The following is a 20,397-nucleotide window of genomic DNA, read 5'->3' on the forward strand; positions in this document are numbered from 1 at the left end:
GTCTTGCAAGTTGCAACTATAAATCCCACATCCCAAAAGTGCTCTTTTGTCTCTCTCTCTCTCTCTCTCTCTTCTCTCTCTCTCTCTCTCTCTCTCTCTCTCTCTCTCTCTCTCTCTCTATATATATATATATATATATATATATATATATATATATATATATATATATATATTCATTCGAAATGCTGGTAGATATAATTTTTTACCTATCCCTTTTCAAATATCTACATGTCACTGTGTAAGCTTGCTTGTTAACTTATATAAATTTAAGTTCAAAAGGTCTTAAACACTGATTTTCAGTATACAATTACTATTGTAGCAATCTCTTTTTGAAGTCAATTAAGGCACTAGATGGCAGCACACTTCATTCGCGCATCAAACCCCGCTTCATTCGCGCGTTAGATTCACTTCAGAACAGACGCGGATTCGCGTGATGGGCAGGGCTTCTGTCTGCCCCGTGACTCTAGCTTCTTAGCTAAAGGGCTAACATGGATTTTATAAAGAAAATAACAGTGTTTATGTGCTTTATAAAGGATGATACGTTTAGAGCTGTGTTTGAGTCCACTACATCCTTTCAGAGGTGCATCCAGCTCTTTAAGCTCATAGACTCCTCCAGAAACTGAACCTGGCTGATGGAGGTTTTCAGCTGTGCTTCTGACTGAGCCCAGCTTAGTTTGATGAACTTCTTGTCGGTGTCTGCTGGGGGATTTCCCCTGGGACACCGACAACAGGCCATACGCGTCAAACGCGCAAAACGCTCAATTCGCGCCACGCCATTTGCGCCATGCGCACCACGCCATTCTCGTCATTCGCGCTGCGCCATTCACGCATATCGCGCCGCAGGATGTCTATTCACGCGTTTGCATTGACTTAACATGTAAATCACTTGCGCTTGACGCACGTGCCGCATCTGGTGTGAACGCAGCATTAGGATTTAAAGTCACTGAAATTGCAGTGAAGATCTTTCAAAATGCATTTTGATATGGTACAATGTCATTACATTTAACATCAAATTAAGTCCAAGCTTACAACTTAATTAATGTACATATTATGTTTTCCCAGTTATTACATTCCAGCATGCTTGTGTTTTGGTTTCATCCTAAATGATGAGACTTAAATAGCATAAGTGTCATAAAGATAAAGGCTCTTAAATGCTTAAACCCTGCCAATCAGCTTGTGTTTGTAATTATCGAAAAAAATTTTATATAATATAAATATATATTAAATATATATACATACAGTTGAAGTCAGAATTATTAGTTAATCTGAGTTATTTGAACAATATACATTTACCAGGCAAAAAATTTGTCAATATCTTCTTAATTTAAATTATTTTAGGCAATAATTTTAGTGACACTGGGATGCAACTAAATCAAGGTTTAAAATAGTACAGAATAAAAATATATAATAATTATAATAATTGTTATAAATAGACAGTAAAAAGAACAAAAACAAAAACATATAATTTGTCTAATGACATTAAAGCATTTATATCCATTAGAATGCTGATTTACCCATTACCTTAATGAAACTTGTGATTACGTTAAATTCATTCTTCATTCTTTATTCTAAACACCAGTAGCATAAAGTAGAATTGTCCACCTTTAAGCTAAAAGAGCAGCTTATTTAATGTTAATCAAAAAAATAATTTAATATGTTAATCTAATTGGCCAACGCATTTGACCAGATATAAAAACTTTGACCAATGAAAAACCATTTGCCACGCCCCTACTGGAAAAACCTAGGATCAATGAAGAACCTTTTACCCCGGCCCTACCTTTTGCCACGCCTTTTGCACTAGACTGCAGTTACCCATTCTAGGTAAAAACACCAAATACTATGATGTGTGTTGATGGTCACTAGAGGGCACCAGTGTCTCTATATAAGTTCAATGAATTTACCTCAGGCCAAAGTTGCATATTTCCCCGCAATATGAAATGACTATTAAATAAAGGTCTGAGGTAAAATTTAAGGTAAATAACTGGACTTGCACGCATGGTATTTGTTGTATGCAGCTCCTATAAACAAGAACTGACAAACCCCAATAGATCTCATTCAGTCGGAGCTGTGAAGCTTGTTGCAGGGACAGTACAGTCTTGTCTCTACTGGCTCAGAGGGGCTCAGCTAGACTTGTTCTGACACACCACTGAATGAGACAAAAGCCTGGAGAGTTCAAAGGGGCAAAAGCAGACTGGCCCGCTTACACTACAGCTCGCTGGGTCTGATGTGCATTAAATACCCGTGCTGCGCAAGGGGTGGAGATGGAGATAAGTTTTAACGCTGAAACATGAGCGATCGGAGCTCAGGCGAATAAATAAGGCACGCCAGGAGGGATTGTCTTCTTTACGCGTGGAGAGAAGTTTTAAAATCAGTTGCACGGACACAACATTTGGGAAGTGGGATGAAAAAACGGAGCACACGCTGAGCACCGTAGGCTCGTCCTTGCCCTCGTGGATACTTGAGTTTGTCCGAAATAGTACTAAAAAAGAAACAATATCTGTGGGATAAACGTTGAGGGAGACCTCAAAATAAACGAGGGACAACATGAGAGAGTTACATGTGCTGCGCAAATGCTGGAGTCTGTGGACTGTGTTCATGTGCGGCGTTATGAGTGGAGTTCATTCACAGGAAAGACAGTAAGTGTGTTTGCAGCGCTACTTTGAGGATGAGATTTAAGTAGTTTTTCTAGTCATTTATCTTTTTCTTTTTTTTTCTTTTTTGGCTGAAGGCAGATCTCACATGGGAAAAAATACTTTTTACAAAACGATGTTTTTGAATCATGCTATAGTAAATTACTTTAATCAATCTGTTGTAGTGATTATATTGCAGTAGTAATACTATTTTTATATATCAACCAGTTCTGCAGTTTTGTGCTATATGGATTTATACAACAATACACCACAGTTTAGAGTGTACAATAGTATCTCTTACAGTTTATCAGTTCACTATATGTAATAGCATGCATCAACAAAGTGTTGTAAATTCCGCATTATATACTGAATAATACATTAGATGGTTCAAAAACACTATAGTTTGTACTATAAAGTACTATAGTATTTTTTTCATGTGGAATGATAGCTGCATACTAATATTTAAAAATGTTTTATGATGCTGAAACAATAAATTAACTAATTTTATCAATTTATATATTATGGAATTTAAATACCTTTGTTGTTATATGCTAAAGCGTACTGTTATTGATCAACTGTACTAAATACTGTACTATACTATAGTTTTTACTATAGCAAACTGTGGTGTATTGAAGTACAACAAACCTCATACAGCATTGGGTAATCTGTTTATTACTATAGTTGTTGTATTACCATGCGCATCTAAAGTCACCACACCAGATTAACACTCTAACACTCAGGAATTTACTATAAATTACTAAAGTATTGCTGTTGATGTGTTTGGGTGCTGCTAACATAACAATAAACCAGTACTGCAGTTTTCTGCTGTGGTGTATTATACTACAATACACCACAGTTTCCATAGTGTAGTAGGTTATCTATTAGAGTTTATTTATTAGAGTTCACTATATATAATACAACAGTATGGTAAAACATTCAGTAAGAAAGAGTTGTAAGTTCTGCATTATACACTGGATAATACAGTAGTATACTGTATTTACTACAAATTACTATAGTATTTTTTTCAGGTGGAGTAATAACTGAATCCTCACAAATATATGAAAAATACTATACTTTATATATATATTATATTATTTATAACTCTATTATTATATGCTACATCATACTGTAACTGGTAAACTGTACTAAATGCTGTAGTATACCTTAGTTTTTACAGTAGCAAACTGTGATCTATTCAAGTACAACATACCTCATACAGCATTGGGTAATCTGTTTATCATTATAGTTTTTGTATTACCATGACAAATGTAGAGTCATCACAACACATTAAATTAAGTACTGTACTATAGAATGGTTCAAAAACGTACTATAGTATTGCTGTTGATGTGTTTGAGTGTGACTAACATCTAAACCTTAACAACATGTTTGTGGCATTGCATACAGTACCCTAACACCATGGTAATACTGGAAGATCGTGCTTGCCAAGATACTGCTGTTTTGGTAATAACTGTGGTGACTGATAGTTTAACAGATACCAAGGTTACCGTGGTACATTTTTGTTAAGGGTGGTACAGCTGGCATGATGTTATTCACTAACTCTCAAGTGATGTTATTTCAAAATATATTTGTTTCACAAATTACATGCAATCATGTCATTGTTGTAGTCACAGAGTTTTTTTTTTTTTGTATAATCAGAAAGACTTCTGCTTTAGTTCTGATGTTTTAATTGGATACATTAATATGCTGAAGATCTTTATTACAGCAAGAAGCTTACAGTGAATCTACTGTTCACTTTTCCAAGCATAAACTATTCCTTCAGAGACCTTCAGTGATTTTTACTGTTTTTTACAACACTCATCGTTTTCACTGTAGGGTTCATCTACTTGGTTCTTGGGAGAAGCCTCTTGGAACTACATCAATGATAACTGATTTTGCAATATAGTCCTGAACAGTGTTGTGATAGTTGCTATAAAAACAGTAACTAGTTACAGTTACTAGTTCCTTCATTCAAAAAGTAACTCAATTACTTTATTGATTACTTGCACCAAAAAAGTAATGCATTACTTTTAAAAGTCATTTTGAAGTTACTCTTCCAAAGAACATTTTTAATGCTCCCATTAATAACATTACTTAAGTGCTGCATGGAGAATGCACTGTTGATCAACCTCACAGTTTTAATTCATTTGCATTCTCACAACTAAAACACAAGACAAACTTAAATAAAAAGTAACTGTTATACACTGATTTAAGTCAGACCACCAGCAGCACAAAATGAATATTTCACAAGGAGATAAAGCAGCTGAATAATATATTCAGAAACAAAAAAAGCAAAAACTAAAGTTACTTCAGCATCATAAAAGCTTGTATTTAACCCTTAAATATGTTCTTTTACAGCTTGAGTATGAAAATAGCGACAATATACAACAAACACGAAATAAATAAAAGTAATATGAATTATCAATCAGAATCAATTTAGAGAAAATCAGCACCAAAAAAACTGCTATTATAGACAACCATAAATTGATGCATTGTAAACAAAATAAAAACATAAGAGCTGCACAAAAATGAAATCTACGAGCAATTTCCAAACTTTTTTAGAGTGGTTGGTTGGCATCCACCAATCCTACAATGCGTCGCTTCTGTAAACAGGAAGATGTAGACTAGACTGCTGCCAAAATGAATTAATTTACTAAAGTAACAGACAAACCCATCGTATTAACGGAGTTACTACATTTAAAAAGTAGTCAGTTACCGTATTAGTTACTGTCAAAAGTAATGCCATTATAGTAACGCATTACTAGTAACGCATTATTGCCCAAAACTGGTCCTGAAACTGTATTTTAAAATTTGTATTTTACAAGTAACTATCACTAAAAAATGTAGTAAAGCCCCAATTTATTTACAGCATAAATTAAGAATTAGGTTGCTTCAAAAAGCATCTATATAATAATATGAATTTGTACAGCATGCTTTTCTTTCAGTAACAAAATAAACACACAGCAATAAATGAAAGCAGTGAAAAAAACGCTAGTTAAGAAAGCATCTGATAACCCAGCAAGCATTTTTTTGTTTTTAAAAGATGTCTAATAGAGGTCTAATAGACATCTAAACACAGTTGTCTTGAATAAAACAAGGCTAAATTTGGGCTGTCTAATCTAATAGATGTCTAATAGGAATAGGTCAAAACTAGACTAGTCGCTAAATCAACATAAACGAATGACTACACATATAAAGTCTGTCTAATCCGCCTATTTGACGTTTTGTTTTTGTAGTTTTGGGCTATTCTTAGATGCTCCTACATTTTCCCTGACAGCCCAAATTTAGCCTTGTTTTAGCCAAGCTGTCTACGTTTGGATGTTTATTAGACGTCTATTAAACACGAAATTGTTTGCTGGGAATAGTAATGCGGATGTTTGCTCTCCAATCAAGTAAAGTTACATGAGGTTTATTTAAATATCTTTTTTATACAGTGGACTGCCTTTTGAGCAAGTAGCATTATAGTATTAATCATAGGAAAAAATGTCATTAGTTTTGTTTCATACCCTTCAAGTGCCACAAGTCATTTTTGCTCAAACTAACATGTTGCAATGTTAAATTTACCATGAAACAGAAGTTAAGATTGCCCTTTTTTCCGCTGTAGTGATGTACATCCACTTCAAACGGTCCTGAAAATGTAGGGCGGTGCATGATTTTGCCCTTCAGAATCTGGTTAGATTATTGGAGGACGGGTGTCGATAACAAAATAGAGGAAGATTGGCGGATGGATAGAAACGAGACACGGCCAGATCGCCCTGGCCTATTGGCAATCCTTGTGACCAGAAGTGAAGAAAAGTAATTTTGAAGGGGCAGGGAAATAATAAAGAAATAATGAAGCGATACATCGTTTATAACAAGCACTACAATCACTCACTCACTATCTTTCAGCTTAGTCCCTGATTTATCAGGAGTCACCACAATAAAATGAACCGCACATTACATTGGCATATGTTTTATGTGGCAGATGTTTTATGTGGTAGATGCGCTTTTAGCCGCCCTGGGAAACACCCATACACTCTCTTATTAACAGGCACACTCATACACTATGGCCAATTTAGTTTTACTCAATTCATAACAAACGCTACTATATACATATAAAAATACTAAGAGTAAATTGTGGTTTTATTGCAACTTTAGGGTGCTTTCACACCTACACTTTTGTTTCGGAACGTATCTCGTTTGCCCAGTTAGCGCGGTTCGATTGGCATATGTGAACAGGGCAATCGCGCTCTGTTCCGCGCCAAAGTAATCGCTCCGAGATCGCTTGAATGAGGTGGTCTCGGCTCGATTGAAACGAACCCTGGAGCGGTTCGATTGCAGTGAGAAAGCGATCCGATCCGAGCGCGGTTATATCACAGTGTTTTATGGATATGTAATAGGCTTACGGCTATATGAAGAGAGAATTATGAGTAGGGCGGGAAGTTTCGCGAGTCTCCGGATGCCCGCAAACGAGTGATGATCTCCCGGTAATCTCGCGTCTCTCTCCCAGTCCTCAAATAGGCATCGTCGCGCACCCTTCTCACCCCTCCCCACCGCGTCTCTCCTCAGACACGTCACGCGCGTGCACCCTGTCAATCACCACCAAACCACCACCTCTCCTGACAGCTGAGCGGGACGCTGCAAAATAAACCCTGACCCTGACCAATGTAAGAAGAGTTTACTCGCACGTGACTTGTTTTAGCTCTTTTAGTACATGTGTATGACATGTCATCACTTGACTACCATGATGTTTTAACAAACTCTATTTAAAAAAAAAGTGTTCTTTCAAAACAGTTCTGTTTCACAAATTACATGCATTAATGTAACTACCATGATGGAGTACAAAATAGGGATGCACCAATACAATTTTAATACAATAATTTTTTTGTCTAATCATTCTTTTTAATTATGCCCCTTTTCACAGCGTCATATGACAAAATATTGCAAACTCTAGTGTGACTGCAGCATAACCCTGTACTGAACTAACAAATCAGACAATTACAGAAACCTTTATAATTCATGTAGTTTCTTGATGATAGAATATGTGTCATAGACGTCAAGCACTGATTGATCTAGAAGCAACATGTTGTCTGGCATATTTGGTACCCATGACCAGGGCCAGGCGGAATCTGTGGACAGTTTTTGCAATTTCTGCTGAGAATTTTGGTAAAAATCTGCGGATTTCTGCGGAATTATTTTGGGAGTATGCAGCGGAGTATCATAACTAAAACCTTAATATACGAAATAGAAAGTAATAAATTACTGAATAAAAACTGAATAAACTCAGATTTACACATTTACTCAAGTAAATAAATAGAATTAATGATGGGCTAAAAATCAGCAGAAATCTGCGGAAAATCTGGGGAATTCTTCACGCGCAGATTCCGTGTGGGCCTACCCATGACATTGCTGCCTGTTCAAACTACTAATTTAAAATGAGCTCATCAACACAATTCTTGAGTTTTTTGGAGGCAACTTAATTGTTTTGTGTTCAATCCACTTACATTTGTAAAAACAATTTAGGTAACTTACTCGATTTCTGTTGGGACAACATGGTAGGAATTGTGTGGAACCCAGCATCAAGATCTGGAGAAAATCTGACACAGTGACTGTCATAACTGACAATAAAAATCAAGTAGACCAAACAAGACTTTAGTATGAAGGCATTTATCAACCAAAACAAACTATTCCAGCAAGTTGTTTAGATATCAAAATGAACTTTGTGTTTGCATGTTTTATTCACACCGGTTCCTTTTTTGATATCACTTGAAGTATATCGACCATTACCCTTAAACCTACAACTAAAAACTGATTAACAGGAATTTGGTTGGGTTAACAGATCCAGCAATTCTATGAGCAACTTCATCCTTCATACCAGGGCTGGCCAGAGCCTAGTGCCAGTGTCTGTACCTGTTACATGTGATTGTGCCAAGTATTTAGAGTACCAGAGAAAGAGGTCAACAGCCAACTTAGCCTTTCCAACAAAGAGCTACATTCTCTTGAGTCAGCTAGTGGCTCTTCTTTCCTTTAACAAGACAGTGCGATCATGTAAACACTGAACAGTTCTATGCCCATCGCACACACTATTATAAGATAGGAAGGTGAGGATCAAATGCAGTAATTTCCGCATAAATGCTCTAAAAAGGATTTTCTCATGCCTTGAGACTTAAATTGCTTCTGGCCTCGCTGAACTGTAATGCCAACCACCTGATATCTCAAACTCCGGCATGCCATTATACTCAAGGACACTGAGCTTCCCAGGTTGATTTTGGTATGTAATGGGTCAGAGAGTCACCTTCCAAACGTTTCACATCAATTAAGGTGACCGGAGGCAAATTTGTAACTGGATTTTTTAGCAGTAGTCTAGACAACTTGGATTCCAAAGAGGCGAAAAATGTCAGAGGAATTAGGATGATGTCTGTTAATTATATAATGACATTGCCCTAACCTTTGTCAAGGCATTGGTCTTTGAGAAGGCCATATTAGTTTTAATGACAATGACCCTATAAAATTGCATGCTTGTGACTTTTTCTTGAAAAGTCTTTATGCACCAAAACATGGTATTTAAAGACTAAAAAAAGAATAAATTTATGAAATTTTCCTCTTTAATTTTTGATTTTAATTTAAGTTTTATGATCACACAACCGCATGAAAAAAATCTGTTTAATCAAATCTGCGAAAGGGACTAAAACATATTCATGTCAAGTAAGTAGTTGGTGATGCCATTTTTTTGTGGTTCACCATTGTTTTTTTGTTTTTTTTTGTCACCAAATACTGATGCATGCCTTTAAACTAAACATGTAATACACACCCGGCAGGCACACAACATCATTAGACGTTAATATAAGATTTAGATTGTTATGTCAGGAGACCAAAATTCAATGTCTAGCCAGTGTTTTAGGACAATGTTATTTTGATGTCCAATAACGACGTCAAATGACATGGATATCTAAACATCTAAAACAATTGTCATATTAACATCAGTTACTGACATTTATTTGTCAGGTATGGCAATCAAAATCCAACGTCTGATCAAAGGCATAGTGGGAACGTCTACACAACGTCAGGCTGTAACATCATTAGACATTGTTATTTGGTTGTTTTTAGGTTGCACCCTCAACATCTGTCCTATGTCTTATGTCAACATGATTTTTAATTCCACCCAGAATGCAATGTCCCCACAACATTGGGGAACAGACTCAATTTGACGTTATGTTAAGGTCCTGTGCTTGCTGGGCATGTGCATGACATAACCATTCTTACAATTTTAAATTTTTTTGTAATTTATACACTATATTTATATACAATATTTTTAAACGTAAAACTTAAAAATGTATTTAAAAAGTTTGTTTTCGTTCCACCAAAAATGTTGCCATGTGTCAGTTTGAAAACTTTTCTAGCTATTCAATCTGTATTGTTGGTACAGTGCATTGTGTAATTGAATGAGCGGTCCCAATAATAGTTTCATCTATATAGCTTAAGTCTTATTTACACTACAAGTAACTTGCAGTAGTAAAGTGACAAGCGACCGTTTACTTCAATGGAGAGTGAGTGACTTGGTCCGTCTATGCGAGAAACATCGACCATTGGCGACCAGGTGGGCGTGTTAAACAATGCAACAAAGTTGGGAATCTTTCAACTTTATGCAAATGAAGAGTGACTTTCTTGATGCACAGCCAATAGTAACACCAGTAGAGCTCACGTGATCCTCTCTCAGCTCTCTCAGAGGCCGGATGTATTCGTGCTGTATATATGTACACACCCCTGCATTTGGCGCAGGTCACCAGCTAGAATGACTGGCAGCTACAAAGTCGCTGCTAGTCTGAATGAGGCATTATGGGGCAATTTTGGTCCCATCCAAGTGGGCAACTTGATGTCAAATTGACATTAAAAAGCAATGCAAATTGATTTGATTTTAATTGACTACTTTAATGTCAAAGCTACATCAGACTGATATCTATCATTGTTGTCTAAAAAACACATCAAAAAATTTTCCCCCCTTTTTTACACTAATGCTAGTAGCAAAATCCAGTGTAAACTGTGTTGGCTAAATTGAGTAGTAAGTGAGCCTAAATGATCGGTCCTGGTGGGAAATATTTACTTCACAGCCTAATTTAGAAAACCAGATTTTTGATCTGGACAGATTATTGATTGACTGGAGGTCAATCAATAAAAGACTCGGAAAACACTTGCCAGTTTGCATTTGAAGATATATACATCTAATATTTGTTTACTCAAACATTTTTTTTCAAGGTTTATCACTCTTCTTTGTTGGATTTGCATGCCCTATGATGTTAGATTCAGATGTGTGCTGTAGACAAAACAAGGTGTTAGTGTAATTGGTACCTAGAGTCTTGTGATGTAAACAAAAACAGTTGCTCTGTGCTCCCGTCCTTTGATTCACAGGGGTTACCTGATTGCTGCACCATCTGTGTTTCGTGCTGGCGTGGAAGAAGCCGTGAGCGTCACCCTCTTCAATATGGTGGAGGACACACGAGTACAACTACAGCTCAGCGTCAAGGGCGAGATTGTGGCACACAGCCATGGCACAGTAAGAGGTAAATATTACAAAATCAAGAAAACTGATTATCCCCCTCAGTTATCAACACTTAAACCTAATCTTCAGAAATACGACATCATAAACTTTTAGTATTCGTAAAAATTTATTTCAGTAAAGCTCTTTATTTCACTATAAAATCGCATGCTGATGAAGAATTCCGGGTGCTTGTGCAGTTTTTACTTGACATGTTTATTTTCCATTTCAGATAAGGGCACCATTAAAATAAAGGTGAGCCAATCATGTCATCAGCCCATTTTGTCTCTTGCCAAAATATACCCATGCAACATACGACTGGTTTTGTGGTCTAGGGTCATAAAAATCAGCTTAATGGGACTTCCATGCCTAATAACCACAATGTTCCCAGGTGCCATCAGATCTAAGAGGCCAGGCACATCTGAAAGTTTGGGGGAACCGCCAGCTCAACGAGGGTGGCTACATCTTCCAAAACCACACCACTGTGACGATAGACAGCAAAGGCACAACAGTTTTCATTCAGACTGACAAACCAGTCTATAAGCCCCAACAAAAAGGTCTCTCTCTTTTCACCAAACAGGAATAGCTTATGGATGACAATAACAGTTTTTAATGCTAACGATGTCTCTGTTTTTTTTTTTTTTTTTGTGGCTTTAGATTGTTGGCTTACTGTATATTTTATGAACTTTCTAATATACTTGAAAAATAATTTACGTGTATATTAATCAGCACTAAACATGCTGAACAGTTCACTACATATTACAACTTTGAAATTTGCGTAAAGTTGATTAGGATTTTTTAAAAGGATCACGAAACACCAAAACACATTTTTTGAGATGTTGACAGTCATATATGTGTCCCATGTTGCTAAAAACACTAATAGGACACATATATTTCACAAAAAAGTGAAAATTGTCTGTTTTTGCGTTGTTTAGAGCAAATTCGTCAAAGCAATGTCACATATAGCGATGATAACCTTGTGTAAATTCCAGCTTGGAGACTGAATGTCTGTATTGGCGGGAACAATGTGACGTCATTGAGTTGTCATCATTTATTAATGAGAAAGACTGGGTTCAAACCAATCAGCATGCTCTATTGCGAATGAGATGCAACTTCGTTAATATGCATGATATAGGTTCAAAGTTTTTACCTGTTACAGTGTTCAGACGGAGAGATGTCACGTTGTGTTGCCAACCATAATTAAAACAAATGGAAACTAACTAACTAACTAACTAACTAACTAACTAACTAACTAACTAACTAACTAACTAACTAACTAACTAACTAACTTTGCCATCTGAATAAACATAAACAAAGAAGATTGATCGTACACTTACAGAATCCACAGAGACAGAACAATTAACGCCAACTGGATCTGGAGCAAATCTGGATTTTACCATTCACAAAGCTCTCGGGTAAAAAATTGTCCGTACAAACATATTTTTTTGCATGTTAGCAGATCACTGTAATCCCCATGCGAGTCCAGCAGCGTACTCATAGCATGTCTCCAAACAATTCTTCTTCTTCTACTTCTTTTAATTATGGTTGGCAACACAACATGACGTCTCTCTGCTGTCTGAATATTGTAACAGGTAAAAACGAAGTTATCATGCATAATAATAAAGTTGCATCTCATTCACAATAGAGCGTGCTGATTAGTTTGAACCAAGTCTTTGTCATGTTTTAATGATAAAAACTCAATGACGTCAAGTTGTACTGGCCGGTACAGACATCCAGTTTCCACGCTGGAATTTACACAATGATCTCATCGCTGTGACAAAATTATTTTTCAAACCGGAAGAACGTATTTGCTCTAAACAACGCAAAACAACCAATTTTCCCTTTTTAGTGAAATATACAGTATGTGTCCTCACAGTGTTTTTAGCAGCAAGGCACACATATATGACTGTCCACATCTCAAAGAATGTGTATTGTTGTTTCGTGACCCTTAAAATATTGTGACAAAATTGTAACCATTCACAAACTTGTCTGATTACTTTGAATTCATATTCATATATCTTCATGTTATTTCAAACTTAAATATATTACAGAAAATAATAAGTAGCATGTGAAGTCATTACTGCTTTTTCTTCTTCTTCTCTTTTTTTAGTACTTATAAATGTGTATGCTGTCACGCCAGACCTAAAGCCCACCAGTGAAAAGGTAAAGTCCTAAAATGATGTAAAATGCTAATTGTTATGTAGTATAGGGGCAGTTTCCTAACAGTAGAATTTTTTTATAACTAATCTTAAAAATAGGTAGCTTATTATTATGGCATTCATACAAAAACACATAAGTTCCATAAACACTTTCGCAAGAGAGTAAAGGCTGATTTATACTTCTGCATCAAGTGCACACATATGCATCAGCGCAGACTTCTCGCGGTCGCATAGCCCTCGCCATGACTGATGCCGATGCTAACGTGCACCACTCAAAAAATTTAACCTCACGTCGCAATGAGGCATAACGCAAGCTCTGTGATTGTTCGGCTTGGTACCGGTGACAAGAGTCCGCTGGTTCCCGCCTCTGAATGTGCAAGTTTTAGCTTCTTGTTGGGTTCAGAAAAAACAAAACTCGACACAGAGGAACAACCTACTGCCATTTAGCATTTCGGAAGTGATATTGCATAGCTTCACAAACAGCATGCACAAGTATAAATGCAGGACTACGCACAAGGCAGGCACCATGGGTCACCCCGTTCACTCAACGGAGAAGTATAAATCAGCCTTAAAAATTTTTTCTAAAAGCAGCTTCAGCTAGAGTATGTTGTGTGGACACCCATATAAAAAAAAGAAGTAATTTATAGTAAATACCAGAGATGGGGGACTCGAGTCACATGACTTGACTCGAGTCAGACTTTAGTCACAACACTTAGGACTTAAGACTTGCTTGACAAATATCCAGAAAAACTGGACTTGACTTGGACTTGGCTGTCATGACTTGAGACTTGACTTGGACTTGAGTTAAATGACTCGAAAAAAACTTGTTTTTGTTAAATACACAACCGTTTGTTATATATTATGCATTTAAAAATAAAATAAAACCGAAAGTTCTAAGTCACGCATGCGCAGTAATAACTGGATCTAGACTGGATCATTTGGTTCAGAAGAACCGCTTGTAATGATTCATTTGAAGGATTCATTAGCTATTCGGCCATCAGAATGCGGTGATGAAAAATGGAAGGCTTTATATATATGACAGTTTATATACTGCATATACTCTGTGTGTGTGTGTGTGTGTGTGTGTGTGTATATATATGTATGTATGTATATATATATATATATATATATATATATATATATATATATATATATATATATATATATATATATATATATATATATAAATATAAATAAATAATTAGACTGACTTGAAAGTGACTTGCTAGACCAAGCTCCCACTTGACTTGACATGACTTGAAATAAGCAGTGACTTAACTTGAGTCTGACAAAAATTGACTTGACTTGCTTGGGACTTTAAGGTTATGACTCGAGACTTGCTTGTGACTTGCACATTTGTGACTTACTCCCACCTCTGGTAAATACTATAGTGTTTTTACCATACTATCATAAAAAATTTAATTCATTACTTGTTGAACTTCTATAGTTGCTATGATAACAGAAACTATACTAATATAAACAATTTACCCAACAAGGCAGTTTTTCTACAATACACCAGTTAACTCTAGTAAAAACCAAAGTATACTACAGTATTTATTACAGTTTATCTGTGCTAACAGTGTTGTGAATACTATAACATATACACTATAAAACATTTTACTGTAGTATGGTCCAAAAACACTATAGAATTGCAGTAAGTTACTATTTTTTTCATGTGGGCATTATCTATACAAAACCTGGGCTGCTAAGGGTTGGCTGCTAGCAAAGTTGTTGCTGTGCAATTATGTGTCGTCTGCATCCCTCTAAACTGTTTTTTGTTTTGTTTTACAGCTTGAAGCATACATTGTGGTAAGTGGAGGCCACGGGGTGGACACTGCACTGATTGGGAAGCATGGCTGAAGTGTTCCTTTCTCAGCAGGGTCCATGTTGCACAGCTATAGAGCTTGACAACTGGCTGCTGGTGTTGGGTTCGACCCTGGAGCAGACACTAGCGGGTGACTGGGGAGATTAAAGAAAGAGAGAGAGAGTCTTCCTGGGGCGTTGCCCCCTACTGCTCTGTGCTTAGCTTCCATCTCTTTCCCACATGGTGCTTGGTCTTTGAAGGCAAATACTATTGCTCAGTTCCAGAAAATCCTTCTGAAAGTTGTGCAGATGGCCAAAGGGGACCAGAAAAAAATGTTTGCTATGTCGATGTTTCATGTTTATGTTAGTTTGGCACTGTCGGCCTCTGGCTCTCGCTGGAGGAAGTGTCAGTCGGGGTGTGTGTAGTTTTGGCTTGATTGACGGGCTCCTGGAGTGTTAGCCCTTTGAGTCAGGGCAAGGTCAGTTTGTTTAAAAGCATCACTGGATTTGAAATGTGTTTGCTTAAGCTTGATTCTTTGCTGCCTTTTAACGAGTGTAAAGTGGCCTTCAGATTTAAGCAAAACAAATAAGCAAGAATGTGACTATTTGTACCACAAACTGTTTAAGATTACCACGTTGTTTACCCAGGACCCCAGAGGATCCCACATAGTCCACTGGAAAGATCTGAAGTCAATTTGTTGTGGTAAGGACTGTTACTATTATGTTCCTATGGATGTAGTCAGGATTTCAATTTTGTAATCTTTTTTCAATTTTTGCATCATACTGTTAAACTTTTATGACAGTATTTATGATTTATAATATATTTTAACATTATGATGTGTGTACAGTGTGCATACATATAGTGTTAATATAAAAAATTATTATTGTCTCTATTAGGAATTGTCAATATGAGCTTTCCACTATCAGACCAACCAGTTTTTGGTGAATGGTTAGTCTTTGTCGAGATGCAAGGCCACACGTACAACAAATCGTTTGAAGTGCAGAAGTACGGTAAGCATTTATGTATTGATATATACTGTAAAATGTAAATAGAAGTAGAAATGCTTAGTTTTTCAGAAGTTCAGGTTTTTCCGAACAAGAAAGTTACAAGAGTTTTGTATGTGTTGTACGTTGTTTTCACAGTACATACAAAGTTTGTTTTTGAATAGACTGTTTTCATATTATCAAGTCAAATTTTAATGTTGATTTAAGAGCCCATATTATGCATTAAAATGGTTATATTTTGGTATAAGCCAACAACAGGCTTATTTGCGTGCAAGGTCAAAACGTCAACAAAACGAACAACAAACGGCAGTGGATTGTGAGCTTACAAACGCATTTAAATTTATAAACAATGCGGCATGTGTCGTGTTTTCAACATGGCTTTAGATGCGAAATGAGAATATAAAGAGTTACCCAGAATCCAGATACAGTACAAGCAGTTACAAGTAACAAAACACTATTAAATACATAATTTGCAAGCTAGAGAAAACAACGAGGCAACCATTTTAATCGTACTTAAGTTACTTACACTTGTGAAATGGAGGAAGAAACTCATCCATGTACTATGTACTGTAAAATTCCTGTCAAGCTCTGACAGAGTCCCACACATCAATAGTCTTTTCTGATCCTTCCTTTAACAAAGGGCCGATTAATTCCCCCAGCATGTAGATTGTTGAAGCACTTATCAGAAAAATGATGGGAACACAGCACAAGGCAGGGGCTATAATGCTGAGGTATATTTGCAAAAATAAACTCCAACCACTGACTCTTCACAGCCTCATCTTTAGGTAGGGAAAATAAGAGTCTATACGACTTGATTCAACCAGGATCTGCTACAGTGTTTGTCTTCCTCTCTTTCTTTTTACAGAGTTTGTGGGCAGGACCTGGGGTTTAAATTTTCCTGGGTCTGTGCGCGTAACAAATAGGTGGCGCTTGAGTTCCTTATCGATGTCACGCTGACATGGCTAAAGACTCGTTACAGCAGCGATTCATTCGAACCACTATGAGTCGACTCTTTAATTGATGGATCAATAGATTTAAATACAGCGCACTTTCAGATTTAAGCCTTAGCTGGATATTTCACTGCACTTAGAGCTGTGTTACACACTGCATGGAAGGTCATTTTCAAACATTTTCTTTAAAACATTTCAATTAGAGTAATATGGAAAGAAACTAATAGATTTCAGTTTGGTCTTTTTTCCAGTTATGCCCAGGTTTGAGCTCATCATTGTACCACCTCCATATATTCGAGATCTCAATTCTTGTGAACAGGTCACAGTCAAAGCAAGGTATGAGACAGAATTGTTTTTTTTACATCTTAAGCAAGTAATTTTATACTCAAACTATACCCTGCATTTTTCCAGGTACACCTTTGGAAAACCAGTGTCAGGCAAATTAACGGTTAATATGACTGTTAATGGAGTAGGCTACTACAGACATGAAGTAGGCCACCCAGTGGTGAAATCAATGGAGGTGAGTGCATTATACAATATGTTCCTGCTGAAAAAACATATATTCTGCTTTACATGCCGTTCCCTCTGTTTTACTGTTAATTGGCTTTTCAAGCAAGCATTGTTTATTAGATCTCTATTTCAAAATACCCAAAGCCCACACTTGTTACAGATTATAGGTTGTCGAGTAGTTAGTCCACCGTAAAATGTAGACAAGCATGAGGCCACACTGTTGTCATGTTGCTGTTGCAAATGTCACTCTATTCTGAACTTAGGACAGCTTCAGTTTCCAGGCCTTCATTGAGAAGACAGTAAGTTCATACAAGAATTGATTTCTTGAATGTTTTTCACCACAACTCTAGTCATCTGAGACAAGGGCAAGGTAGTCCAGTATCTGTGCAGCATTAAAGGCCCAAGTTTTTTTTTTTTTCGCAGGGTCTGTCACACTGTGCTCTTCTAAAGACAAAGTAAGAAGTTATTCTTTGAAACGACTTTCTTTTCTTCTTCATAGATCAAAGGCTCCGCTTCTTTCAGCCTCTGTGTGAAGGACATGATGCCAATAGAAGTTACAGATCATTTCCGAGGTGCAGTGAACATGTGGGTCACAGTAAACAGTGTGGATGGGGGGCAACAGACCATGTTTGATGATTCAACACCTGTCCACAAGCAGCTCATTGACATCAAGTACTCCAAAGATACTCGCAAACAGTTCAAACCTGGTCTTCCCTACAAGGGCATGGTGAGAGGAGGATCAGTCTTCTGTTGGAAAACAGATAATGCTTCTGTTTATTCGTTTTACTAGTCAATGTTAACTTGGAATGATTGCTTTTCACCACTGACCCCAGATTGAGGTCACCTATCCAGATGGGAGCCCAGCGGAAGGAGTGCATGTGCGGGTTAAGGCAGAACTTACTCCAAAAGACAACGTGTACACCAGCGAACTGGTCTCAAAAAATGGGAAGGCCACTTTCGAGATTCCCTCCATTCCCACGGCTGCCCAGTACGTCTGGCTGGAGGTCAGTGGGAGGGATATGGAAATCTAGCTAAAGATTCTTGTGAGGGTAGTTTAAATTAATGAAGGGGTAGCCAACCATACATCATGCAGACTTTAGTACCGACCCTGCAGCAACACACATGACTCTAACTGTCAAGTAATCTTCATTGTCTTTGTTACCTGCTGAAGACGTGTTGCAGCAGGGTTGGAACTGACTCTTCAGCTTGAAGTTCTCCAGAAGCAGGGTAAACTACCTTGGATTTAGTTGTTAAGGGGATAATTTAATTGAGTCAAACTTTAAAGGATGTAGTTTCAAAGCCTGTAAAGGGTAATACATGAGAGCAGTACCAATGTTCATATAAGGTACTTGTCTGTAATGTTGCTCTAATGGATACACTAAATTTTTGGTCTGTGGCAGTAAACCTGTCAATGGATGCACAAACTAGGACTAATCCTAAAACGTAAAGTAAGACTTCTAATTGTTCAGATTAGTTCTTGAGACAGTTTAACATTTAAGCAACTGGTTTTATTGACCTTATAATTAGATTAATATGATGAGACAAGACTGTCTTGAGAGAAACTAAGGATCCACACTTGGGTCTTTGTAGATCTGTGGGGTCTGGAGCCTGTCTACCACAGTATTGTTTGTGATTGGTTGTGATAAGAGAGCTATAAATGATTGTTAATATTAGTATAGCTGTTCACCAACAGGATTTTAGCAGCACCAAATACAAATCAAATGGCGACCCTCCAGTGCCCTTCATTTCTAATATTCAGATTTATTTCCACCTACAGTCAAAAGTGACTGCCATTGATGGCAAGCCTGCAGGAGACCAGTATCTCCCCAACTACCTGTCCATCACTAGCTGGTATTCTCCCAGCAAATGCCACATCCAGCTCCTAAGTCCCAGTGCTCCTCTAATGGTAAGATACATTGCCTACATCATTAGTGGTGCTTCCATATACATTTATGGCATACATATTTATTGAACCACATATTTGTCTAGATTGGGCAAGAAGCAGAAATCTTCCTGAAGTCCACCTGTCCTTGTAACTTCACCTTGCACTATGAGATTGCTTCCCGTGGGAATATCGTGCAGTCAGGTCAGAGGCATACGAACAGCACAACTCATCGCGAAAAGAGAGCTACCATAACCTTTGACACGAACATTCACACAACTGCCAAACCCCAACAAGACTCAGGTCAGTTTTATTGCATTAACTGCAGTACACCTTTGTTTATGGAATGCATGTTTCAATTGTGGGGTTTGTGCCTAATAGATAAACTGAGGTGATTTAGAGCACATATAATAAAATCTCAGAAACTTCTGAATTGCGATTGTTTACTTTCAGCTCATGAAGACACTATTCTTCCTTTTTTATCCCCATTCTTTTCTGTCCATCTCTATGTCCTCTGTCTGCCCAGACTCTTCTCAGGCTGAAATGGACAGCTGCGTTTCAGTTCTGCATTTCAATGTGACTCCCCCCATGGCCCCTCTCAGTCGCCTACTAGTCTACTATGTTCGAGAAAATGGAGAGGGAGTGACTGACAGTCTGCAACTTCCAGTGCAGTCCCGCTTCGAAAATGAGGTTGATTAATTTCAGCTCACCAATTGTCAATTCGGAAAATTCACCATAAAAAGAAAGTTCTGTCTTCTATTTGTTTAACAAACCTTCTTGTCTTCAGATCTCTGTGTCTTTGTCCACAAATGAGTCGATGCCAGGCAGCCCGATCAGTCTGAAGGTTAAAGCAGAAAGTGGCTCATGTGTATGTGTAGCTTCTGTGGACAAAAGCATGTACCTTCTCAAACCAGGCTTCCAGCTCACACCTGAAAAGGTTAGTCCTCAT

At 37.3% G+C, this 20,397-nt stretch overlaps 1 protein-coding gene across 5 annotated transcripts in view; it reads left to right on the forward strand.

Annotated features, from left to right (window-relative positions):
* The first annotated feature begins 2,202 nt into the window (after positions 1-2,202).
* cpamd8 (C3 and PZP like alpha-2-macroglobulin domain containing 8) overlaps positions 2,203-20,397 on the forward strand; it is a 57,972-nt gene continuing 39,777 nt past the window's right edge. For 2 of the 5 annotated variants that reach the window (XR_012398166.1, XM_073937800.1), the window contains exons 1-15: positions 2,203-2,636; positions 11,013-11,164; positions 11,372-11,394; positions 11,531-11,696; positions 13,250-13,320; positions 15,750-15,804; positions 15,999-16,112; positions 17,308-17,392; positions 17,468-17,576; positions 18,066-18,293; positions 18,400-18,570; positions 19,344-19,472; positions 19,556-19,751; positions 19,975-20,138; positions 20,236-20,385. Coding sequence is in view for 3 of the 5 variants with exons in the window: in XM_073937800.1 (XP_073793901.1) it covers positions 16,010-16,112; positions 17,308-17,392; positions 17,468-17,576; positions 18,066-18,293; positions 18,400-18,570; positions 19,344-19,472; positions 19,556-19,751; positions 19,975-20,138; positions 20,236-20,385 (1,335 nt within the window). In the remaining 2 variants the exon portion in view is untranslated. Of the gene's footprint in view, positions 2,637-11,012; positions 11,165-11,371; positions 11,395-11,530; positions 11,697-13,249; positions 13,321-15,089; positions 15,108-15,174; positions 15,805-15,998; positions 16,113-17,307; positions 17,393-17,467; positions 17,577-18,065; positions 18,294-18,399; positions 18,571-19,343; positions 19,473-19,555; positions 19,752-19,974; positions 20,139-20,235; positions 20,386-20,397 lie in introns of all 5 variants that reach the window. The other 3 variants (XR_012398167.1, XM_073937801.1, XM_003201057.7) reach the window with 2 other exon arrangements.

Source organism: Danio rerio, chromosome 22 (assembly GCF_049306965.1).
Source record: "Danio rerio strain Tuebingen ecotype United States chromosome 22, GRCz12tu, whole genome shotgun sequence".
Taxonomy (NCBI): Eukaryota; Metazoa; Chordata; class Actinopteri; order Cypriniformes; family Danionidae; genus Danio; species Danio rerio.